Raw genomic sequence first — 26,192 nt, 5'->3', positions numbered from 1 at the left:
TATCGCTGCCTGGGTCCCTTGGATGTCAAGAGACTTGTGCGGTATCTGAAGGTTTCTGAACCTTTCCGAAAGATGGATCGCCTCTTCTTCATGGTGGAAGGAAGCAGGACAAGTCAGCTTTGCAGGCTACGATAGCTCGCTGGATTAAGGAGGTAGTCATGGCCGCGTATGTGGATGCTGAAAAGCCATTGTCAACTCAGGTTAGGGCTCATTCCACTACGGCTCAGGCAGTGTCATGGGCGGAGATTGTTGTCTCCTGTCGACATTTTCCGAGTTGTGACGTGGTCCTCCTTACACACTTTTTCCAGGTTTTATCATCTGGGGGGTAGATAAAAAACCCACTCACATCCATGTGCGCGCGGTTCCTGGCATCAGAGTGCACATGTTATAAAATAAGATTCCCATGTGCACATGCGTGCCAGATTTTAATATCTACGTGCGCATGTGTGGGCGGGTGGCCTCTACCGTGTGGGGGGTATTTTTTAATTTACATGCAGCAACGTGATTTCCATTTTTCCCAGTTCCCTCCCAGTCCGCTCCAATAAAGGAGCAGACTGGGAAGGGAACTTCCCTAACCCTATCCTTCCTCTTTCTTTCCCTCTCCTCCCTAAGTACTAAACTACCCCTTCCTATCCCAAATTTTTATTTTTCTACTTACTGCTCCTCCATAGCAGAAGTATCTTCTGCGCACCAGCCGAAAGTAGTAGTAATTTTTCCATTAATTGATACAGTCACTAGTTCACTCAGAACTTCACCAGCTTACCTACACCCTCTAGCACTTCCACTAGAACCCCTGCCAGTTCATCCAGACCTCCCACTCAAAAACTGCAGACAAAAGACAAGTCCGATTTCACGTGAGCAAATCTATTAGCAGGTGTAAAAATATTCAGACAAGTTCAGTAATGAGTGCATACATCCCTCTTAGAAAATTGCAACTTCTGCACATACTTGTGAACCCTGTCCCAGAATGCTTCTAGAGCACCTCTTCTTTTCCCTGTTAAAATGTATATGCAATACTGCATGTACTTGCAAAATTCATAATATATCATATATACAGTATATGTAAATGCTATTTTACGTGTAAAATCACCATGTAACTCTTTGAACATTCATCCAACAGTGCGCTGTTGGCGTTGCATAACGTGATGGGTATTTATTTTTTGTAATACCTGTCAGGTGATTGAGATCCTCAAGGCTCTAGGTAAACAATCCTCTGACACAGTGATATTAGAAAGCTACTTTAATATATGTCTTTAGGTCTTTATTAATATTGAAGGACAAGATGCAGGTCATAGCTAGAGGACTTTACTATTTTCAGACAGCCTTGCAAATCCTTCAAAGACATTGTGGGAAAGTTAGCAAAGCTTTGTTGTTTATCCAGTAAAACAATTTATTGATAATTAGTGCAATTATCAGATGCAAGTGAGAGGCACACTATGGGGTGAATTTTAAAAGAGCGGCTTGTGTTTAAAGGCCCATATAAATAAATATATGGGCCAAGCATGGGGAATTCTTGTTTTAAAACTGGCAAATTAAATCACGAGCAACAGAATCACAAAAAAAAGGGGTGGATTTGGGGGTGGGGATTTCCAGGGCGGAGTCAATATTTACATGTGTAAATCTCGACTTCAAAACCAGTGAATGCTGCGCACTGCTACCAGTGCATATTTACTTCTGCACTTTTTCAGGTATAAGTCAGAATAAAACTCATATTGGCCAAAACCTGGCTACGGGAGGAGTCTGGATAGACTGGGGATGAGTGCAGACTGAAGACCTGAGGGGTCTTGATGACCTAGAGATAGACTGGGCAAACTGGTGGAATAAGGGGTCAAACTGGTTATTTCCTTCAGGCGCACAAATTTTAAAATGTGCTCACTTGCGCATGTAAAGCAGATGAGTCCTAAGTAAAGCCCTGCTACTAACGTTCCCTTGCATAACTGCTTAAAATTAGGAGCGCACATACACGCGCAAGGCTTATTTTTAAATAGTACGCACACACACGGACAGTTTAAAATTCCAGTGTATGTGTGCTTATGCGCACGTACGCACTTATTTGGGCACACTCACACTTGTTTTAAAGTTACTGGCTCTGATTATCTTTTCCAGGTCTTTCCTAATTTTACTGACCATGTCTTTAAAATAAATTACTAGAATTTCACATTTAGGCAAAGTTTATTCATATGAGTGTATCACAAGTAAACATTTCCTTTGTATGATCTGCCGACTCAATATGACCGGAAAAATACCATTTTGAGGGTGGGTTTTTTGCCTTTTTGGATGGACACAAAGGCAGGCAAGCATGCAGCCATGTTGTGCAAAAACTTGTTTAGCCCTGGTACAGATCAGGAAGGAAGGTTGTGGGTGATACATTTTTCACTAGCACCAACCTAGCAAAATAAATTGCTAGGTAAAAACCTTACGTACTGGGCACCATCAGAAGAAACATGACTGACATACCAAGTGAACTCTAGCCTGATCCCAAAAGAGAGAAATTCTTATTCATCTTTGCTTTCGATGAGGATCTCACTTTAATTTCATACGGACCCAGAAAATCTAAAGCAGTAATGTTATCAACAATGCACTATGGCATAATAATTGGACAGGAAAGAAAACCCCTAATGGACTATAACAGAACTAAAGGTTCGTTGGATAGCTTGGATCACTTTGTACGTATGACTATTTGCAAAAGCAAAACAAACAGATAGCAAATGATAATGTTTTTTCAGTTTGACGTTCGTGCAAATGCCAACTTTGTTGTTTGGGTGAGAAACCATCCTGCTTGGAACAGCAGATTAGCTTGAGAAAGACTGTACCTGCTCCTTTCTCACCTGGGAGAGCAGCTGATCAAAGGATTGACCAAATGAAGACTGCAAAATACTGATAATCCCACCAGGCCAATCAGGACTGCATTGATTGCACTGGTCTACAAAATCCAACTATCTACCAAAGCACTTACTGAAGGGAAAAGGGCATGTTGTTCTGTGTGTTCCAGAGCAGCAGACTGCAAACCATGAAAACATGAGGTTTGTGTGCAGAGAGCACCTATCATAAAGCAGTATCGATTGTGTTTACTGAAAAAAAAAATTAATGTTGATGTATGCAACTTATTACCTAATATTTTCAATCAGTATCACTGTTTATTCCTGAGAAAATGCTTTCTTCCTATTTTTGTAAAAAATAAATGTGTTTTCATGGGAAGTTTTTCCCATGTTTTGTTTTTTACTAAATTAAAAGTTTAATTAATGTTAACAGAATAAATCATGTTTTTCCAAAGTTACTTTGTACCGTTTATTGTATGTTTGGGGTTGGGGTCCAAAGGGACCCAGAATTGCACCAGTATTAATTTATGGGGTCCAAATGTTCCCCAAGCACTGGTAATTGTTTTCTTTTCATGACAATTTGTGAAGGTTAAAGAATTAAGGAATGAGATGGTAGCAACCTGTAAACCATTTTACAAACTAGATCAATTTTCAAAGTTATCAAGCTATGTTAAGAAAGATGAACACGTCTAGGTTGTCCTGTCTGAAAATTGTTCTTCTCAGTCCAATTAAAAGTACTCCTGAGCATCCCAAGCATGCACACTTTTAGCCAGACTGCAAGGAGATGTTTTTGGGTGCGTGTTTGTCGGGAGAGTAAAATGGCACACGTTAACATGTCATTTTTGAAAGCATGCACGCTATTTTCTCCCCCTATCTTGGCCACCTGCGGAGAAGAGCAGGTGCAAAGCATGCAGGTGATTTTTAACATGCATATTTTGTATGTAGATCGTCAAAGGGCAAGCATCAATGAGGTTTTGCTTTGAAAATCTGGGTAAAGTGTGTGTGTTAAAGCCACCCACAAAGTTTGCAAGTACGTGGGCTGTTTGAAAATCCCCCCCACCCCCTTAATCACCTTATAAGTAAAATGGTATCAGGCAAAGAATGATTGTTTCCAAAACTGATGTTATTAGATCACGTTGTTTGTGCAGATGGCTGATTGGCGGGGATGGGAGAGAGTAAAATAGCACACATACTTTTGAAAATCTCATGTCTGTTTTCTGCCCCTCTTTTTAACCCCAGTTAAAAGAACGCACTCTGTTGAAGGCCATGCATGCTTTTACCCAGACGGTGTGTGTGTGGGGGGGCAAGTTTCAGCCAAGCCCTTTTACCTGGGTAAACAGCATGTTGCTCTCGTGCTAGCGATGTAAACACATCTTTTATAAAAAAAAATAGTTTCTGTTTCCTTAGGCATTTACAGAGACACAGAAGAAGAGGTTGTTGTCATGGAAACAGCAAGTGCAGAAGCTCTTCAGGTCTTTTCCTCGGAAATCCCTCCTAGATGTGGCTGGGTATCGGCAGCAGAGAACGTATGTTGGGATCTCATCTTATTAACGTATGAAGGTTACCTTAGTGACTGCATTTCTCAGGCTGGGAAGGCAGGCAGTGACACACTTGAATCTTTTATCTTCTTCAGTTCTTCATGCTCTGTCCTGAAACCTATTAATTTTTCTAAAGTTAGGCCAAACTGCAAAAATCATGTTGAATTGAGAATCTTAATTACCAGAACCTAATTTACTGTGGTGACAAGGCTACTATGTGCATATTTTTTATTTCTATTATCCAGTGGCAAGCTGATCTGTTACTGTGATGGTAACCTTTTTTTTCCTTCTTTTTGCAAATAAACAGTCTTGGGTTACACAGTATGCATGCCACCCATACCCGAGCTACCAAACTAGTGCTAGTAAACAGAACCTTCTTCAATGCCATTGGCTCATTAGCCTATATTAGAATACACAGCACTTATAAAAAGAGCACTTAGTATATTAAAAATGTCTCCTATTCCTTGTTGAATTTAAAACACAGCAAATAAAAAGGCAGGGATGGGACAGAGGAAAGTTATGGCTTTACTCAAGGCAAGTCTTGCCTCACAAATCTGCTTCACTTTTTTGAAGGAGTTAATAAACATGTGGATAAAGGTAAACTGGTAGATGTAGTGTATTTGGATTTTTAGAAAGCATTTGACAAAGTTCATCATGAGAGGCTTCTAGGAAAAGTAAAAAGTCATGGGATAGGTGGCGATGTCCTTTCGTGGATTACAAACTGGCTAAAAGACAGGAAACAGAGAGTAGGATTAAATGGACAATTTTCTCAGTGGAGGGGAGTGGGCAGTGGAATGTCTCGGGGATCTGTACTGGGACCTGTACTTTTCAATATATTTATAAATGATCTGGAAAGGAATATGATGAGTGAGGTAATCAAATTTGCAGATGATGCAAAATTATTCAGAGTAGTTAAATCACAAGCGGATTGTGATAAATTACAGGAAGACCTTGTCAGACTGCAAAATTGGGCATCCAAATGGCAGATGAAAATTAATGTGGATAAGTGCAAAGTGGTGCATATAGGGAAAAATAACCCATGCCATAGTTACACAATGTTAGGTTCCATATTAGGAGCTACCACCCAAGAAAGAGATCTAGGCGTCATAGTGGATAACACATTGAAATCGTCGGTGCAGTGTGCTTCGGCAGTCAAAAAAGCAAACAGAATGTTGGGAATTATTAGAAAAGGAATGATGAATAAAACGGAAAATATCATAATGCCTCTGTATCGCTCCATGGTGAGACCGCACCTTGAATACTGTGTACAGTTCTGGTCGCCGCATCTCAAAAAAGATATAATTGCGATGGAGAAGGTACAGAGAAGGGCAACCAAAATGATAAAGGGGATGGAACAGCTCCCCTATGAGGAAAGACTAAAGAGGTTAGGACTGTTCAGTGTTGCGCTTCGATGGAATGGAGTGCTACTGGGAGCTCTCCAGCGCGGAGCAAGAAGTATGTGTGCCCTTTGTGGTGAAACCAATCAAAGTCTGGGAGACTAAGACAAACAAAGAAAGTCCTCAAAACGTGGTGTAGGCGTGATGACTTGGAAACAGACATGAGGACTTGGAACTGGATCAGCCGAGATGAGGACTTGGAACTTTAGGAGCAAGGAAGAGTCCAGGCAGTGCTCATCGATAATCCACTTGAAGGCGGCTCCAGCCACCACGGATATGGGCACCGGACGAAACGGATTTACTCCCAGAATGTGGTCGACTGAAGCCAAAGTCCAGGGCAAGCGGCTGAACCAAGAGAAGGACTCAAGACACAGTTCAGGAAGAAAGCAACCCCACGGCCCTCTGAGGCCAGGACAGGATACGGGACTCTGAACAAGGACTCAAAACTCTAGAAACAAGGGTCCTCCGGAGGTGTATTCTGCAGGAGAGAAGAAGCGGAAAGGCAAGCAATGTCCCTCGGGCGCCCTACACAGCCCACCACATGGCGGACGCATGGGGCTGGTCACGGACCATGAAGGGAGTGGAACAAGCAAGCCTCGGAGCCCATTGAGGCATCAGGAATCACGAACATCAGGAGAAGACATCATGAAGTGGAACTGAAGACATCATGGAAATGGAACTGGAAACAACCATGGATGAAGATCAGAGATGCCAGACAGGAGCTGGAGACGGGAAGTCCTTGGGAGAACAAGCCCCTTGCCGAAACAAGTTGGAACTGACTGAAGAGCCCTTAAATAAGGCTAGAAGCAAGCCACTCCCTGGGAGGAGTCCAGAAGGGCCATACCTGGCTGGCCCTTTAACAAGGGAGGAGAGCCGTGGGCCTGCCCCCTAGGAGGAGCAGGAAGAGGAAGTCTGCAGGATCCTGGACAGCGGCCCTGCAGACGCTGAAGCAGGGAGGAGCCGGAACTAGGCCATGCAGGCCCCAATGTGGGAGGCGGAGCAAGGCGGCGTCCCTGCCGCTGCGGAGCAGACCTCCAGACCTGTCGAGAGGCAGCATGGGTGGTGGCTCTGGGCCGCGAAGAGGGCCTGCCGAAGTCTGCGGCTCCTGCCACGGTGAAGAAGCAGCATAGGCAGTCTGGGGGCAGCTTCCCACTGCAATAGAGAAGCCCGGCACGGCTCCTGCCATGCTGGCAAGATGGCAGCCAGGCCACGAAGGTAAGAGGCGGCTCGTGGCTCCAGCCATGGGCTGCATCACAACAATCAGCTTGGAGAAGAGACAGCTGAGGAGGGATATGATAGAGGTGTTTAAAATCATGAGAGCTCTAGAACAGGTAAATGTGAATTGGTTATTTACTCTTTCGGATAATAGAAGGACTAGGGGGCACTCCATGAAGTTAGCATGTGGTACATTTAAAACTAATCAGAGAAAGTTCTTTTTATTCTACGCACAATTAACTCTGGAATTTGTTGCCAGGGGATGTAGTTAGTGCAGTTAGTGTAGCTGGGTTTAAAAAAGGATTGGATAAGTTCTTGGAGAAGTCCATTACCTGCTATTAATTAAGTTGACTTAGAAAATAGCCATTGCTATGACTAGCAACAGTAGCATGGAATAGACTTAATTTTTGGGTACTTACCAGGTTCTTATGGCCTGGATTGGCCACTGTTAGAAACAGGATGCTGGGCTTGATGGACCCTTGGTCTGAACCAGTATGGCATGTTATTATGGTCTTATGGATTCCCCCCATCTTTCATTTTTTCCAAATGGACCCATAAAATTAAAAAAGGAGATCCATTTAGGGAATTAAACGGGCTTTGTAGAAATGTTGGGTATCTAGTTGAAGCATCTCCTGCTCCCGCCTTTCCTGAAATTATTTATTTATTTATTTAACATTTTTCTATACCGGCCTTCAAGGTTGAATACCCTATCAGGTCGGTTTACATCGAACAGGGGTAGATCAGTATAACATAACGTAACATAAGGAACAACTTTTTTATAATTAGCGGAGACAAAGCAGAGAAGCCAAAAGTTACATAATAACAAGGACCTTGAACTTGGAAGCTGGATCAGCTGGAAAAAGAGAAGCCTTACGAGGGTATTAAATTAAATACGTTGTGAAATATCCGAGCCTAGTCTAGAGCTAGTAAGCTTATTACGGTAATAAATTACCGTAATAAGTTAATAAATTAATCATGAGTAGGTCTGTTTCAAAAGCCCTTTGTCTTCCTCCATAGTTTTTTCCTGCCCAAACACAATTCTATGCTTCTCTCTCTCTCTCTCTCTCTCTCTCTTTCTCTCTCCAGCTCCCAGAGACTCATCTTTCTTTGTCCTTCCTCTGGAGTTGTCTGCTCTGTCCTCCCTTGGAAGCTTTGTTTTTCTGGGCTGCTCTTAAACCTCTCCCACAAATTCTGCTGTCTTATTGGCTTTTTTTTTTCATACTGGTGACAACATCCCTTCTTATTGCTTCCCAAAATGTTTGCGGCACTACCTCCCTCCTTATTCAATCCTGTGACTTCTCTGTCCTTTCTGGAACTTCCTTGGTGTCACTGGCTCTTCATCCTCCAATCCAAGCTATAATTTCTCCTCAAAAAATTATTTTGCCCTATCAAACTGTCTTTTACAACATTCACTAAAGCCTAGTCCCAGCAGCCCTAACACTCTTCTATAAGCTCCTCTTATTTTCTCCTCAACTTTGGTTCTTCCCACTTCCTATCCCTTCTTCAATTCTGCTATGCCCATTCCTTCTCCCTCTTGTCCCACTTCCCTTCAGCTTCTTATTGACCTGTAGGAACTATTCAGAAAGAAATGGAGAATAAAACAGAAACTAATCATAATGTGTCTATCTATGCATGGTGTGACTGCACCTTGAGTACTGTGTGCAGTTCTGGTCACCCCATCAAAAAAGATATAGCAGACCTAGAAAAGGTACAGAGCAGGGCAACAAAAATGGTAAAGGAGATGGCTCTCATAAAAAAAGGCTAAACAGGTTAGGGCTTTTCAACTTTGAGAAGAAATGACCAAAAGGTTTATAAATTCATGAGTTGGGTGGAACAGGTAAATATGGAACTGTTATTTACCCTTTTAAATGATACTAAAACTAGGGAACACTCTATGAAGCTGAATAGTAGCAAATTTAAAACAGAATATTTTTTCACTCAACACACAACCAAGTTATGAAATTTGATGCCAGAGGATGTGATCAAAGCATCTAATATATCTGGGTTTAAAAGGGGCTTGGAAAAGTTCAGAAACAATTATTAGCCATGTAGACTGTTTATCAATGGGAATGTGAGTAACAAGGAATGGATCTGCTCTTTAGGATTTGCTGGGTACTTCCTAGTGACCCAGACTGACCACTGTTGTAGACAGGATGCTGAACTTCATGGACCTTTTAGTCTGACCCTTACATGGAGTGTCTTATGTTCTTATATTCCTCATGCTCTGTCCTCATCCATCCATGAGACAGATTATTATACATGGTAAGACCAATATTCAAAATGGCACTTAGCTGGGTAAGTACTGAATATCTGGCTAGGATCAGTGGGTGCCACTTGACTTATCCAGCTACAATTTTAATTGACTAAGCCCTAGATTCATCAAAATGCTATAAATAAAGCAAAAATATGGTGCATTAGCATCTGCGATAAAAGAAACTTGGCATGGTTAGGGAAATTACAGTTTTACTGCATCATGTAGGTAAGTTTTGCAACTCGCAATAATGTGTCATGTTTAGCAAACCGGTTGATGGATAGAAGACAGTGCATGATGGTAAATGGAACCTACTCTGAAGAAAGAACAGTGTTAAGTGGAGTGACGCAGGGATCAGTCTTGGGACCGGTTCTGTTCAGCGTCTTTGTGAGTGACATTGCGAAAGGAATAGAAGGTAAACTTTGTCTATTTGCGGATGATAATAAGATCTGCAACAAAATGCACACGCAGACAGGAGTGGAGAGAATGAGATGTGATTTAAGGAAGCTTGTCGAAGATATGGCAACTGAATTTAATGCCAAGAAGTGTAGAGTCATGCATCTGGGATGCAGTAATCCAATACAACTGAAATGCTGCTGTACATGGAACAGGACAGAGACCTTGGGGTGATAGTGTCTCATGATCTAAAGAAGGCGAAGCAATGTGACAAGGCAATAGCTAAAGCTAGAAGAATGCTGGACTGCATAGAGAGAAATATCTAGTAAGATAAAGGAAGTGTACAGGTCCTTGGTGAGGCCACACCTGGAGTACTGTGTTCAGTTCTGGAGACTGTATCTCAAAAGGAACAGACACAGGATGGAGGCGATCTAGAGAAGGGCGACCAAAATGGTGGGAAGTGTCCATCAAATGACTTATGAGGAGAGGTTGAAGGACCTAAATATGCATACCCTGGAGGAGAGGAGGAGCAGAGGAGATATGATACAGACCTTCAGATACTTGAAAGGCTTTAATGATGCACAATCAACAACAAACCTTTTCTGCTGGAAAGAAACCAATAGAACTTGGAGTCACAAAATGAAACTCCAGGGAGGATGACTCAGAATCAATATCAGGAAATATTTCTTCATAGAGAGGGTGGTGAACGCCTGGAATGCCCTTCTGGAAGAGGTGGTGAACACAAAAACAATGCAAAATTTCAAAAGGGCATGGGATAAACACTGTGGATCCTTAAAGGCAAGGGAAGGGGAATAAAATAAGAGGCATGGGGTAACTTGCTGGTGTGGAGGATATAACCCTTAACAAATAAGCCTTCATACTGTTGATGTAACTCCATCATTGCTCTCTGCTTCAATGGCAGGGGGAGAAGAGGAAAAGATGAATTGGATTCAGACAACAACCAACAAGAACATTGAACTGTACAGTCTGAGAAAACAAATAAGCATGCGGGTAACTTGCTTGATGCGGTGATGCGGTAGTTACTACCCTTAACCAAAAAGCCTGATACTACACTTCTGATGCAACTCCAACATTGCTCTCTGCTTCAGCGGCAGAGGGTGAAAGGAAATTGGATTCAAACAGTAACCAACAAGAGCCCTGACCTTGGCAGTCTGAGTAACTGATAAGTATGGGAAACTGATATCTATGGAAGCTTGCTGGGTGTATATATATATTATATAGTATATTGGATCTAGGCTTTATTAAAATAAAAATGATATGTGGGTACCTAAAAAGGTAAATCCATCAGAGAACTCTAAAATAGGGTAAGTAACATCACTAATATTTTTAATGATTTGAAAGATTCTTAATTTTGCAAGCTTTATTACACAATGGCAAAGAATATCAAAACTATTCAAAAAATAATTCAAAAAATAAAACTGGCACAATAACACACACATATATTTATCAATTGCCCTAGTCGATCGTTCCTCATTCACACTGCTTCTAAACTCTCTGTAGTGTTATGCATTTATAACATGCATAGATGTTGACGTAAAGCATTGTCAAAATATATACAAAGTGATTGTAATAAAACAATGACACACTTGCAATAGAGCTGGACTTCAAGAAAGATTCTTTGTGAATTGCAAATGAGTCACATAGAAGATACCTTCATTAAAAAGGGGATACAGTTGAATCACAATCCACAAGAAAGGAAACTCAGCAGTGTGGCTGCACTGTTTAATATACAATGGTAGTTAGCTGGATAAGTTTATTCAGCTAACTAGCACAGCCGTGCGGCGGCTGAATATGGACCTCATAGTACCTTTCTTTCCTCTTTATCCCCCTACTTTCTCATTCTAGTCTAGTCTTTATTCTCCCTTTTAACCCAATAATTTTATTAAATTTTCACTCTCCCTTCTGCGAAAGTACCTTGGCAGAAACATAACAGCTCTCCTTGGCGTCCTCTCCCTTCTCCTCTTCTTTCTCCTTCTCCCCCTTCTCCTTTTCAACTCACACTCCCCTTTTTTTCTTTCTTTTCCCACCACCCCTTCAAACAAGACAAGATAGCAGAACAAGTTCTTCCCCATCCTTTACTCCTTCCAGAATAGATCTTGGAAGCAATGCAATAGCTCCACCCTTCTCATATCCACTGCTCTGATCACTTGCATGTCACCCTGAATAGCTGTTGCCACCTATTTCACATTCTCATCTATTTTCTGCCTCATCCTCTTTGGTCAACAAGGGAGTAACATCAGACACCCTGAGCACAGTCCCACCTCTGGGGAATATGCACATTCACGCTTCCTTATGCACTCTCACAAAAGCCTGCCAGCAGGAGCAGCAACCATTTTGAAATCACAAAAATTGAAAAAGTCCACAAACTGTTGTTTTCCAAGGAAAAACATGGCAGTGCTCACAACCAAGTTGGAACACCTCATCTTCAGTCTCCTTGGCCACTTCGCATACAGGCTACAATTTTGTAAACAAGAGGGTCACACTTCCAAGTCCCACTGAGCACCGACCCACTCATTGCAGGGTTGAGGACATGGATTCTGTGATGGGGGCAGGATAAACCTGTAGGGACCTAAAGGGGATTGCTCTATAAATAAGCAAACAGCCCATACATCAACAATTGTGTTTCAAACAAAAGAGAGATTTTACTGAAAAGAATCAAAATGTCAGCATATGAAATTGGAGACCATCCAGAATAGGAAATTAAGACAGGAAACAGTTTCTTGAGTTCAAAAATCACAAAAAAGTGAATGTGGCTATTGCTTGGCCACTAGAGTATGTTGGAGTATCTATTAACAGGAAGAATCTTCAAGTCGTGGAGGGTTCATTAAGAGATCAGAGGTGCTCTGGAATGTTTGTCATGAGTACTGTTGTGAATTCTCAAGATCAAAATTGTAGAGCATATAGAAAGACATGATTTAATGGGACACAGTCAACATGGATTTACCCAAGGGAAGTCTTGCCTAACAAATCTGCTTCATTTTTTTGAAGGGGTTAATAAACATGTGGATAAAGGTGAACCGGTAGATGTAGTGTATTTGGATTTTCAGAAGGCGTTTGACAAAGTCCCTCATGAGAGGCTTCTACGAAAACTAAAAAGTCATGGGATAGGAGGCGATGTCCTTTTGTGGATTACAAACTGGTTAAAAGACAGGAAACAGAGAGTAGGATTAAATGGTCAATATTCTCAGTGGAAAAGGGTAAACAGTGGAGTACCTCAGGGATCTGTATTGGGACCGGTGCTTTTCAATATATATATAAATGATCTGGAAAGGAATACAACGAGTGAGGTTATCAAATTTGCGGATTATACAAAATTATTCAGAGTAGTTAAATCACAGGCAGACTGTGATACATTACAGGAGGACCTTGCAAGACTGGAAGATTGGGCATCCAAATGGCAGATGAAATTTAATGTGGACAAGTGCAAGGTGTTGCACATAGGGAAAAATAACCCTTGCTGTAGTTACACGATGTTAGGTTCCATATTAGGAGCTACCACCCAGGAAAAAGATCTAGGCATCATAGTGGATAATACTTTAAAATCGTCGGCTCAGTGTGCTGCAGCAGTCAAAAAAGCAAATAGAATGTTAGGAATTATTAGGAAGGGAATGGTTAATAGAACAGAAAATGTCATAATGCCTCTATATCGCTCCATGGTGAGACCGCACCTTGAATACTGTGTACAATTCTGGTCGCCGCATCTCAAAAAAGATATAGTTGCGATGGAGAAGGTACAGAGAAGGGCAACCAAAATGATAAGGGGGATGGAACAACTCCCCTATGAGGAAAGGCTGAAGAGGTTAGGGCTGTTCAGCTTGGAGAAGAGACGGCTGAGGGGGGATATGATAGAGGTCTTTAAGATCATGAGAGGTCTTGAACGAGTAGATGTGACTCGGTTATTTACAGTTTCGAATAATAGAAGGACTAGGGGGCATTCCATGAAGTTAGCAAGTAACACATTTAAGACTAATCGGAGAAAATTCTTTTTCACTCAAAGCACAATAAAGCTCTGGAATTTGTTGCCAGAGAAGGTAGTTAGTGCAGTTAGTGTAGCTGGGTTCAAAAAAGGTTTGGATAAGTTCTTGGAGGAGAAGTCCATTAATGGCTATTAATCAATTATACTTAGGGAATAGCCCCTGCTATTAATTGCATCAGTAGCATGGGTTCTTCTTAGTGTTTGGGTAATTGCCAGGTTCTTGTGGCCTGGTTTTTGGCCTCTGTTGGAAACAGGATGCTGGGCTTGATGGACCCTTGGTCTGTCCCAGCATGGCAATTTCTTATGTTCTTATGTTCCTAATCTTCTAGCAGAAGAGGTTCAGAGGGAGTCCATGAGGGCATATGTGTGTAGTTTGGTGTGACAGGGTAGCTTTTCCCTCAAAGAGAATGGGACAAATTGATGGAATATAAAACTGCCTCCCATGAGGTACAGGGTAGATATTTTTTATGGAATTAATATTCCCACAAGCTCTGCAGTTGGAGTTGGTCTGAAGCTTTGATCTAATAGAGAAAAGGAGGTTCACAGAGAATTTGCTTTGCCTGACTTGACAGCTCTGGGATAGTCTTTTGAAAAGTAAAAGAATCCGTCTCTGGATTGTTCAGAATCTGGTCCCTGGAAGTCTGCTTCTAGGGAAAAGTGGAAGGATTTTCATAGGTCCTTCTGCTGAAGTGTGAGTACTGTGCTCAAGATCGAGAGACCACAGAGGGCCTGTGGAGAAAGAAGCAGAGGGATAACCATGGGAGTGACACAGTGTATGAGATCTCCTTATCTAAAGAGTAATTGTGGAAGAATAAGGAACTATGTATTGTACCTGGACTTGCCTGCTATTTCTAATGTGGTCTTTGTTGTACTTGTAGAAACAGAATTATTCTTTCAAGTAAACTTTCTGTTTGGAGCATTAACTTGGTCTAGACTGTGAGTTTATTTTAAATAAAGTCTCTGTCCAATTTGGGCTTGCAAAAGATCCTTTTTCCCATTCCATGAAACCCAAAAAGACTACACACCCCCCCCCCTTCGGAGGAGCTAGTGCAGTGCTCTCCAAGGCTGTCAAGTTGACCCCCAGTGATACATTTTTATTGGTCTAACTTAATTCATTCTTGACTAGCTTAAGTCACTTTTCACATATTTAGATCCCAGTGTCTTCCCAAAAAGGACTTTATCTCTTCAGCCCCAAAAGGAGAATTGCAAAATCCCTTTATTCTCTAACTCAGTTGCTTACTGGTGGCGAGTTTGTAAAAGGCAGTCCTTTCTCTAATTTTTGGGTTGGATTTCTCCTTTTTCCACCCTCTACCAGTCATACAGGAGAGTACCCTTGCCTGCAGAACCAAGAGATCCCAAAGCAGAGCCCATTACCTTCAAGATCTCTCTCTCTATAACACCTCCCAGTTGACTCATGGAGTCACTCATTATATTTCTACTCTACTGACCCATCTTTTGGACCCTCTCTCACTTTTAAATGACTCTACTCTCTGAGAACCTCCCATTGCTGGAATATTCTCATATATACCCTATGAGGAAACCTAATATCGTCTATAAACATTTGGAAGATAAAAAGATTGTTCCCTTGAAAAGCCATAAATTGTAGAGTATATATTTCAACATGGATGGATGCAATGATGGGTGAATGGATGGGTGTGTTGACTTGCTATTTTAAAACTGCATGAATCACAAAATTATGGCAATATTGGAAAGCTATGTGAAGGCATTAAAATCTTTCATTTTTTGATCAGAGGGAGGATAACTTTAAAAGACCTGCACATACCTATATTCGCATATATATGGCTGTGCACTGATCTACCTCAGTATTTTATAACTGGCATGTATCATAAACGTGGGTTATAAAATATGCAGATGTAAAAGATATGCACAGACAGATATTTAAGTTAGCTGGATAAGTTCCGATTTATTCTCCTAAGTGTTAATTTTGCCATTGCTTAGCCAGATAAGTCTTAAAAGCACTACTTATCTGGCCAAATAAAATAACTGGATGTCTAAGACCTATCCAGCTAGCTTACTAACAGAGTCATTTCTTAAAGTGTGATGGGCTGTTATCGCATGCGATAATGGGCGCATCGTGGCAGTAAATTTAAATTAGGGGAAGGGGTGGAGTTAGGGAGGAGTTTGGGCAGGGTTAAGGCTAATAAGGTGGTGGGACTGCTGCATGCAATAATGTTTTGGCCATTATTGCCAGCAATAGCGCGGGAAATAGCACCACCTTTTGCCGTGGTGCTATAGGGGCGATAGTGTGCGGCGGGCGAAACCGCATCGCCTTGATGTGGCCGGCTGCACACTTTCGTCCCCCCACCCCTTTTTTCACCACAGCTCATCATTCTGCTATGTTTGTATCGCTATATTTATAGCAGAATGATGAATCTAGGCCTTAGCTGGATAAGTAGCACTTTTCAGACAAGTTGGATTTTATGTGGCTAAGTGGTGCACAACTGCTCTGCACTTGTATTTTTATTTCTTACTGTAAAAATATATGCAGAGAGATTTTATACATGTAATTTACACACATTTACCCCCTAAATCTTCTTCTACACATGTAAGTCAGCAGATTTTCCAACATGTGTACATCAGTGAAATTACCAGTTTTACCAATTTGTCTACCAGTTTGTCCAGTCTATCTGTAAGTAACAGAGACTAGGGATGTGAATCGATTTTCTAATGAATTGAAATATCGTACAATATTTTTAAATTCGTTAATATATCGGGTAAAAAAAGAAACGATCACTTTTCCCCCCGAATTTTCGTAAAAATCATTTTTCGGGTTAGTGCACGTAAATTGCAATTTGAAAAGACATGCGGGTACATTTTCCAATTTACTTGTGTACTTTTACAACTGCTAATTATCTGGCATAAGTCCTATTAAACGTGTTGTTTGTGTAGTACTGACTGGGTGGGAGGTCTGAGTGAATTGGGGAAAATTCAAGCTGAAGAACCAAGAAGGTCCTGATGGTGTAGAGAAGGGCTGGCTAAACTGGTGAACTAATTGGGAAACTGGTTAATTTAATTTATGTTTTAAAATTGGCCGACTTGTGTGCATAAATCAAGATTTAAGTGAATAAGTCCTACTTTCGCAGATAAACTATATGCGTATATAGTTTTTAAACAAGTAGAAAAAATATGCGCGTTTAATATATTGATATACGTGGTTTCAACACATTGCATATAGTTGCACATAAGTCTATATATGTGCATATGTTGCAGGATAGAGGTACATGAATTTTAGAAAACGTATATATATATCATACAGCTGGGTTATAGAATACTATGCGCAGCCATATATGCACGTTTATGCCACTGTGCAATGTTGTTTGAAAGTTATCCTCATAGTGCATGGGGCCCAAAAATGTTTAATAAAAAATTGAGAAGTATTTAAAGGATCATGGGGACATCTTAATTTAATTAGATCTTGAACTATGAGTGATGGTTTTATACTAACATACATTTCTTAAATCAACATGTTAAAGTTCCTAATATATTTTGTTTTACATTGTATAGATATGTGTACTAATAAATGTAAGCTTCTTCATGCTGTGGAATTGGGGTTTCCAGGTCCATACTGGTACTTTTAGCATTTCATTTATTTACATAACAATAAACCAAAGCTGGCATGATGGTAATTCTTTATAATGTGAGGTCAGTATTCATTTAGAGGTAAACTTTAAGATCCGCGCAGAGGCACACGCAGCAATTTTATAACATATTCACATGTGTTATAAAATCAGCTATATGGGTCTACATGTATGCATGATTTTATATTAACACACGCATCTACGTGCGCGTAAGTGGGGGGAATTTTAGTAGATACGAGTGCTGATGCAATTACCTGTTTCCCCAGTTTGTTCCCAGTTCACCCCATTAAAGGAGAGGATTTCCTGAACTCCTTAGTTAACTTGCCTCCCTTTTACCCTATTAGCCTTGACCCTTAAAACCCCACTGACTAGCCTAGTTTCTTTTAGTTATATGACTTACACACCATCCATAGCAGAAGTAAAGTTACGCGGTAGGGGATCACTGTGTGTGCTTGTGTGCGTAAATAAGCGCTGACTTCATTTTACAGACTCGACCCGCCCATGCCCTGCCGAGACTCCACCCCCGCCCCACCCCTTTTTGGATATTTGTGATATGTGTGCGTAGTGGGAGATACGTGCATACCCACGCAGGTTTTAAAATCTGCAAGGTACAAGCCAGGTCGAGTCACGTGCATATCTCCTGGCTTTGGCGCACATAGATACCAGTTAAGCCTGCGAGTGGATAAGTTGTCCAAATAAAGTTACCTGGATAGCTTTTAGACAAAAATTCAGCAGAGCTTATCCGGATAAGTGTTCCACTAAATATTAGAGATGTGATTCGGCCGAACCTCTTGGTTTGGCCTTCATTATCGGCCTGCCGCAGGAAATTTTGTTTTCTCGTGGTTCGGGCCGATTTTACTTCGGCTGCCCCGGAACAAAATCTGAAACCCACCCCCAACCCTTCAAATTTAATTAATTACAACCCCCCCAAGACTTACCGAAAGTCCCTGGTGGTCCAGCAGGGTCCCGGGAGTGATCTCCCCTTCTCGGGTCATCGGCCGCCAGTAATCAAAATGGCGCCGATGGCCCTTTTTCCTTACCATGTGACAGGGGCTATCGGTGCCATTGGTTGGCCCCTGTCACATGGTAGGAGCAATGAGTGGCCCGCGCCATTTTTTAAGATGGCGCCGGCCGTCCATTGCTCCCACCATGTGACAGAGGCCGGCCAATGGCACCGATAGCCCCTGTCACATGGTAAGGAAAAAGGGCCATCGGCGCCATTTTGATTACTGGCAGCAGATGGCCCGAGAGCAGGAGATCACTCCCAGGACCCCTGCTGGACCACTAGGAACGTTCGGCAAGTCTTTGGGGGGGTCAGGCAAGTCTGGGGGGGTCGGGAGGTGGGGGGTTGCAATTAATTACATTTGAAGGGTTGGGGTGGGTTTGGGTTTGTTTGTTTTTTTAATGTGCCCTTTCTCCCCCCCCCCCCAAAAAAAAAACCGATAAGAAAACCATACGAAATTTTGTGGGTTTTCTTATCATTTCGGCACCCCCCAAAACGCAATGAAATAGGAAATATCGTCTCTATTTCCTATTTCGTTGCAAACGAATGCACATCCCTACTAAATATATTTGGCTAAAGTTACCCAGATAAAGTTAATCCAGGTAACGTTTGCTGCTCACCAGGCTTTTGAACATGAGAAATAAATCGGGCCAATGGCATCCCAATTGCCCCCTCCCTCCCATCTACAAGGAACCAATCCTTTTTCAGGACCTATGGACATGGACAGAGCCAATTCCTCTTCAGTACTGGGTTTTGAAGATGGATTGGTCCCTTCGCTGATGATTGTCAGTGAATAAATTAACAAGGGCTGATAGTTGTTAGAGCTGAGGCACAGCATTCAGCAGACTGAGAGTAGTTAAAGTCTCTCTTGCTTGGCTTTCAGAACAGGAGAGGGGTTTGGGACTGGATTTTTGGCAAATTCTTTTTAAAGGTACATGAGTTGGGGTGGGATTATCACTGCTCACGGTGGGACAATTTTAAATTATATTGGAGTGGGAGGATAGTCCAGTTTGGCTGCGCTACAGCATTTGCACTTATTGGAATCAGTGGTCCGCTTGACCACCGATTGCTGATTCATACCAAGGAAGGCCAGGCTGCTAGGTTTTTTCATTTTTTTCCAGTCAGTTGCCTAGATAACTTTATTCCGCGCTAGCTTGATAAAATTATGCCATGATGTCCCCAGAATACGCCTGTGTTGCTTCTATCTTATCCAGCTAAATTTTAAGAGTACTATGTGTGTCTACAGAAATGAAAGATTGGCAGGTGTGCTCCATCTTGTGGCTCAGGGATAAAATGCAGCTTCATCAGCTGACTTCCTTAGAAATTACCGTAGTTCCATTTCTTGTGTGTTAGCACTAATACAATTCGTATTTTTAAATTACAGAACATAAATAATCTGATGGGCTCTGTATAAAATTAATTGTACTGCAAGATATCTGCCCTAAGGAGCTTAAACTATTACAGTGTAATTTTCAAAAAGCCTGCATAGGAAAGTTGGCAAAAAACATGCCTAAGTTACACTAATTTTCAAAGCAGACTTATGCACATAAATCTGCTTTGTAAATTATCACACCAAAACTACTCCACACAAATTGCACAAGCTGTTTGACACACACAATTTTTTCCTGAAAATATATGCGCATGCTACCAGATTTGATAAAGCATGCAAACTAGCTCCACCCCCAGGAATGCCTTCACTCAACCCGAGTAAATTTATAAATGAACATTTGTGCATACATTTATCTGCCTATCAGGTGGGCAATTTTATAAATAGCCACTTCTGCATATAAAGCAGTGTTTGACATGCAGCAGTCCTTTTGAAAATTGGCTTCTTAATTATTATTAGCAGAGGAGTAATGCTCCATCACAGATAAATGAACAGCGTGCTACATTAACTTGCCCGGGCTTATGCAGGGTCAGTGGCCAAGCTGGGGATACGGCTGCACCCTGCTTTGTTCCCTGCTCTGCCCGCTTCTTCTCCTTCTTAATATGTGAGTATTGGTTTTAGGTGACTTGTTTTGGTCTTATTTTTTCTGCTTAGCCGCGGCTTTGGACAGTCCAACTCCTTGCCAACAGCTGGATCTGTAGGTGTGGGAATGGCCAGGCGAAACCCCCGGCAGTTCCAAATACCCTCTCGAAACCTTCCGACAGCGCGGCTGGGTCTGCTGGGTCCCAGTGGGCTTCTGGGTGCTCCACAGCGCAGTGTGGCCACGAGCCCTGCCCTCCTGAAACAAGGAAGACAGGTTTGTTGCAGAGTCCCGGACTTCTCTATTTAATGCTGCTGCATTTTAATAAGCCTTTCTGTACTATTCTCATGCCAAATGTGTAAAAGGTGTAGAAAAAGTGCAGAGCTGTATAAAAGGGTCATGTAAAAGCAAGTATACTTCTTTTAAGGAGTACCGATGAATCTTTCTACAGTATTGTGAGTGTAAGCTCGCAAGGCAATGTTGCCACTGAGAGTTCTAAGCTGTTAGGCACAGAACCGCTCTGTTAATATATTTTCTTAGATTTGGAATGGTTTTACTAACTCATCCTCCTCGAGTTGCTTATCTACATATTTTATTTTTTTGCGTTAATTCACCGAGAGCAGTCAGCAGGCATTTCCTGTTTTTAGCTATGTATAAGGAAATGCAGAGAAGGGGCAAAGAGGTGAACAGACAGGGATTTTAAAAAAAGAAAAAGAGCCTGGCATCACTGGCATGTGCAAGTGTAGACTGGAGAAGGGTCCATCCACACAAGAAAAGCAAACAGCAGCTGCAGAATAGTAAATGAAAGATATAAGATGAGCAAACATTTGGAACGGTTGAATTTGGCAAGTGGTAGGGGTGTAATGGAGAAAGCTTTCTGAAGATGGAAATGCAAACAGTCTGTGCCCTGCGGTAACATTTGGATGGCATTTCTTGAACAGTAATCCTTTTTTTATTTCCAATAGAATCTTTGGTTTGCAAATCCCGGTGGAAGCAACAGCATGCCAAGCCGAACCCATAGCTCAGTCCAGAGGACGCGCTCTCTGCCTGTCCATACATCTCCGCAGACCATGCTAATGTTCCAGCAGCCAGGTAGGGGAAGGCTATCTGCCTGCTGCTTTTCCCTCTTCTTGAAATGTGACAGTACATTAAAATAACTGCCCTATTGAACTCTGACTAATAGTGCACAGCCTCAGCTATCACAATATATTCTTCTCTGCTTCTAAAAGCCTTTCTTTTTTTAAACTGTGCATGGCTAGTGGTTGACTGGCTCGAAGCCAGGATATGGAAGCCAAGCCTATGTTGCATTCTGACCAAGATATTTTTTGACACTAATCAGATTACTGGATTGATTAAACCAGGGGCATCACTGGAGGGATTTTGACCCTATATATATATTTATAACAGATTGACAGTGCTAGCCCCCAACATAGCTTCCTACAGAGAGGTTTTAGGTTGCACATTGGGAAAGCTGCAAGCAATTGGCTCAACATTCTTGGTTTTTACAAGGACTGGAAAATTCAATGTAGTAAAAGTGACTTTACTGGTGCTGAAGAAACTTTCTAAAAGACTCCAGATTTGGCTTAGTTTTTAATTATGGATTCCTAAGCATTTGCTTTTATTTATCTTCATGCTGTGTCTATCTTTCATTTTTAATCTGATAGGAAAATATTTTACAAATAAATGGGCTTTCCTTGCTTTTCCTCAAAGAGCTTCTTTCGGATAGATATATTTAGAGTTGTTGCTGAGCCTTTGCCTCATGGCTTTTCAATACTGTTAGCTTCTGATGTGGATATATTTTGTTCACAATGATCTACAGTTATGGGCAGTTGATATGATGTGTGGTGAGCAGAGAAACCAGTTAAATTATGTGGCATCGGTGGTCTGAGGTGCTTCGTAGTACAGGAGCTCCCGATACTATCCTGTGTCTGAGGCCAACATCGGAGCCTCTCTCATCAAACCAAGCAGAGGGCGAAGAACCTGGAGCTCACGGGCTGCCTCTAGAGGTCTGTTTGCAGAAGCATCAGGCCTCATATAAAGGGATCATTGAGCCACGGTATAACTACAACTTGTACATGAAGAGAGAAAAGAGGATATAAATGGAACCCTGCAGTCATGGGCCCTAAGTGCAGTCCCTAGGTATCAGCTTAAAAAACAACCCTTAAGAATGCCTTGAAAGTCTTCCAGGACCATGAACAGAATGACAAAGTGCAAAGCATAAAGGTTAAGCCAAGCAGCAATTTCTGCAGACCTGCAACCTTCTATATTGCTGATTAGTGCTAAAAATAGTCTTTGAAAGGAAGAAGTTTTTCTGGAGAAGGTTGTTTTGAATGGACACTTCATATCTTGAAGTCTGGGTGACATCAGATTTTAATCAACCTTTTCTAATGTATCCATCCCAAACAAATGCACGCTGACATAAACAGCACAGGCACGAGATTAGTATGGCATGTCCTTATTGAGGTCCGTGATGGAGCCACGGAGATCTATGGTGAGGGAGCAGTTTTGAAAACTGGTGCCTTGCCTTTGTACCTGCCAGCCTACAAGCTCATTTTCAAAGGGAAAAACTATGGGGGGGGGGGAGAGGGGCAGCTAGCGCTGAAGGTACTTCTGTGCATTCTGTCAGCAGCACAAAGCAGGTGCAAGGATTTTGAAATGAAATCTCCATGCTTTGTCTGCTGGATCCGCCCCCCCTGCCCCTTTGTGGCACAGGTAAAAATTACCCAGGTGGTGCGACACTGTAGCTACTGTTACAGAGGGGGGAGGGAAGCTTTCAGTGTGCAATTTAAGTGGTTTAACTTTTTGGTAAAATCTTCGGAACATGTCTTTCCCTAGCTGCAGAATAGCTCTGTGCATCTAGGCTTTGCTTATACATTGTAGCTCTTCTGTTCCTTTCCACAAGGGTAGCCGTGAGATTTCTTTTCTTTTTTTCAGATTTCCAGTTACCAGTGACGGAACCAGATATTAACAACACACTGGAGTCATTGTGCTTAAGTATGACTGAGCATGCCCTAGGAGGTAAGTGTGTCGGTGCTGTTGGTGCTCTAAATATTTGGGGAGAAAAAAAGTATAATTTTGCAAATGATTACACCACAAACACTCTACTCACCCCCTCCCCCCCTTCAAACAAAAAAACCTTTTTTTTTGTTTTTCATTTCAGGTCTCAAAATTCCAACTAGAAACCCAAGCCCTCCTGATTGTTGTAGTAATATAATTGTGGAAATGCTCTATTTCATAGCTATAAGATTCATTAATGTGTTAGAGTGTGCTATGCAGGGCTGCTGTTTGTGGATGTAACTAGCTGAACTGTCTTTTACACCAGCTCCTTCTGCTGATAACCAAAGTTCCCATCATTAGAGCTGCTCTTTTGTTTTAATTTTTTTAAGAAGTCCATGTGTAAACATGCAGGTAATTTATAGCACAATGGGAGCTTTTAAAACTTATGGACATTGTCATATAATCATATTATGATTGGTGATCACAGAGAGGTCCATATTTAGTAAGCCCGTTAGCAGCAAAGTTATCCATATGACTCTACTGAATATTCAATGGGGCGGGTCGCCCGCAGAATATATTGCCCTAAAACTATCTGAATAACTAGCTGTCCCATTGAATACACTTGGCTAAAGTTTGCCCAGATCATGTTAAACCTAACCGGCTATATGCTGAATGAAGTTGGTTAAACCGAGTTGAGGAGTAAGCCTCGTGGTTAGAGCAGCTGGCTGCAAACCAGGGAAGCCAATGCGACGGACCCTACGGTGGCGTCACCAGTAAGACCTGGGAGACTCTTTAGCTTAGTCTGTAAGAGTGCAGCTTAGTGTGAGGGGAAGGTTACCATTCAAATACAGCCCCTTCCTTTAAGGGCCCTGGAATGGCAGGCCCACCGAGAGTCTATTTAGCAGCTCTCCACCGAGAGATCGGCCAGCAGTCCCTTTAGGTTTGCAACAATTTAGGAGGTGTATAGGAGCTTTTGCCTTTCTTATTTTCCAGGCTCAGTCAGTGGAAGCAGGCTAACCCAGCCTGTGGATATTGACCAGAGTCAGGAGGGTTTTCTTTCCAGCCTGCTCCTTAGTTGGTTGGGATGTCCCTCTGAGTCTATTTTTTGGGGTATTTGAGATTTTTTTAATGGTAGGAGCCTCACTGGACATCTGGGCCTTTCTTGGGCACAGGGATTGGGGAACCCTGCGTCTGGGATGCCCAGAGATAGGGAAGTCCTGCCCCTGAAGTGGGAGAAAAAAATAAGCATTTGTTAGAAGATCCAGGAGAATGTTTTTGCTGCCCTTTCTTCCTGTCTGAAGCAAGAGCGCTGTTTGTTTCAAGGGGGATCCTTCCATCAGGGATCCAGGGAGAAGAAAGAAAGACGCTGTGTAAGAACTATAGCAATCCTGAAGATCTGTTAAAAAGGGAAACAGACATCTCGGGAGACACCAATCTGGTGTTTCACCACCCTGGGGAAGCAAGAGAAGATTTACTCTCTGTGCCATAGACTTTTACCAGTTTTGGAAGGGTTTTTGACCATCCTTAAAGACCCTGCCCATCTGGGAGCTCCATTTTTCTAAATCCAAGAGAGTGGATAAGTGAGTCCTGCACAGATAGAGGGAAGAGACCATAAGTTATTGAGAATTCTGTGGTACTGCAGTTTGAGTTTTGTGCTATTCATCTCAACGTTAAACCCTAAAGATTTTCATTTTTGGACACGAACCCCTAAATTCATCAAAATGCTATAATTTTCACATGGATAATGCTTAACAACATAAGAACATAAGAAATTACCATGCTGAGTCAGGCCAAGGGTCCATGAAGCCCAGCATCCTGTTTCCAACAGAGGCCAAACCAGACCACAAGAACCTGGCAAGTACCCAAACACCAAGAAGATCCCATGCTACTGATGCAATTAATAGCAGTGGCTAATCCCTAAGTAAACTTGATTAATAGCAGGTAATGGACTTCTCCTCCAAGAACTTATCCAAACCTTTTTTGAACCCAACTACACTAACTGCACTAACTGCATCCTCTGGCAACAAATTCCAGAGCTTAGTTGGTGCATTGAGTGAAAAAGAATTTTCTCCGATTAGTCTTAAATGTGCTACTTGCTAACTTCATGGAGTGCCCCCCTTGCGATAAGAAAAAGGGATGTGGCTATAATACTTTAGTTTATCGCAGAATGCATTAAAGTATGGAGAGGGAGAGAGCCTCTTTATGAGGTCTTCATAGTAATTAACTATTTATATCACTATAGGAGGGTCAGCTAGGAACTCGAGGTGAAGTTTTTGGTGGTGGAGTAGAATTTTGGGGCCAGTTTTACATGCACAGTGATACGTATGAACAGCACAATACACCTCAGTGAAGATTTGACGTCATTTGGAGTGAGAAATGTCTCACAAAGTTGAGATTTGTACCATGTTCTCTCGCCCTAGCTTGATAAACGCTCTACCTAGCATGCAAGCAGGTCTGATTCCCTCCCCCCCCCCCCCCCCCCCCACAGTCACAGACCTTAGCTGTCTAAGGCCCCTACTCTTTTCAGATATTTCTATTTCAGACTTTTATACCACCTTTTATGCCTCTTCAGGAGCATCTTGCCCCTGGCAGCAGCCTTTCACTTATAAGCAGCCACTAATGACTTCATGGGGGGGGGGGGGGGGGGGACGACTCGACTCTGAAGGGATCTTGATAGGATTTCTTTGCTGCTGATATGGTTAAGACCTAAATCCATGAAATGAGATCTGGTTCCATATTAGCGTGTTTTACAAAATGGGTAACATAATAAAATAAAAGGCCTGGCTCCAGCTCTACAGCCCACCCTGAACTCTCCAAAATCACCAGATAAGACTCTGACAGTAATGTTGGTAGTGTTGCTGGATGCCACCCGGACTGTGGTAACTCTGCTGCCTCACTACTTGGCCTTGGGGTTTTTGGGGGGTTCTGGATGGGTCAGGAGGAGGGTGAGGGTAGGTGTTCTGAGAGGGGTGAGAGGGTGGTGGTGGGTGGCGGCCTTGAGCCAAGACTTCTA

General features: G+C 42.1%; 1 protein-coding gene across 6 annotated transcripts in view; it reads left to right on the top strand.

Moving 5' to 3' along the window:
* Positions 1-26,192, top strand: part of SAMD4A (sterile alpha motif domain containing 4A) — a 337,199-nt gene that overhangs the window by 299,341 nt on the left and 11,666 nt on the right. For all 6 annotated transcript variants that reach the window (XM_029598286.1, XM_029598289.1, XM_029598285.1 and 3 more), the window contains 4 exons: positions 4,227-4,345; positions 20,257-20,458; positions 21,148-21,274; positions 23,117-23,200. In XM_029598286.1, coding sequence (XP_029454146.1) covers positions 4,227-4,345; positions 20,257-20,458; positions 21,148-21,274; positions 23,117-23,200 — 532 coding nt within the window. The remainder of the gene's footprint in view (positions 1-4,226; positions 4,346-20,256; positions 20,459-21,147; positions 21,275-23,116; positions 23,201-26,192) is intronic.

The sequence above is a fragment of the Rhinatrema bivittatum genome, chromosome 4 (genome assembly GCF_901001135.1).
Source record: "Rhinatrema bivittatum chromosome 4, aRhiBiv1.1, whole genome shotgun sequence".
Taxonomy (NCBI): domain Eukaryota; kingdom Metazoa; phylum Chordata; class Amphibia; order Gymnophiona; family Rhinatrematidae; genus Rhinatrema; species Rhinatrema bivittatum.
This window is presented reverse-complemented; position numbering and strand designations above follow the sequence as displayed.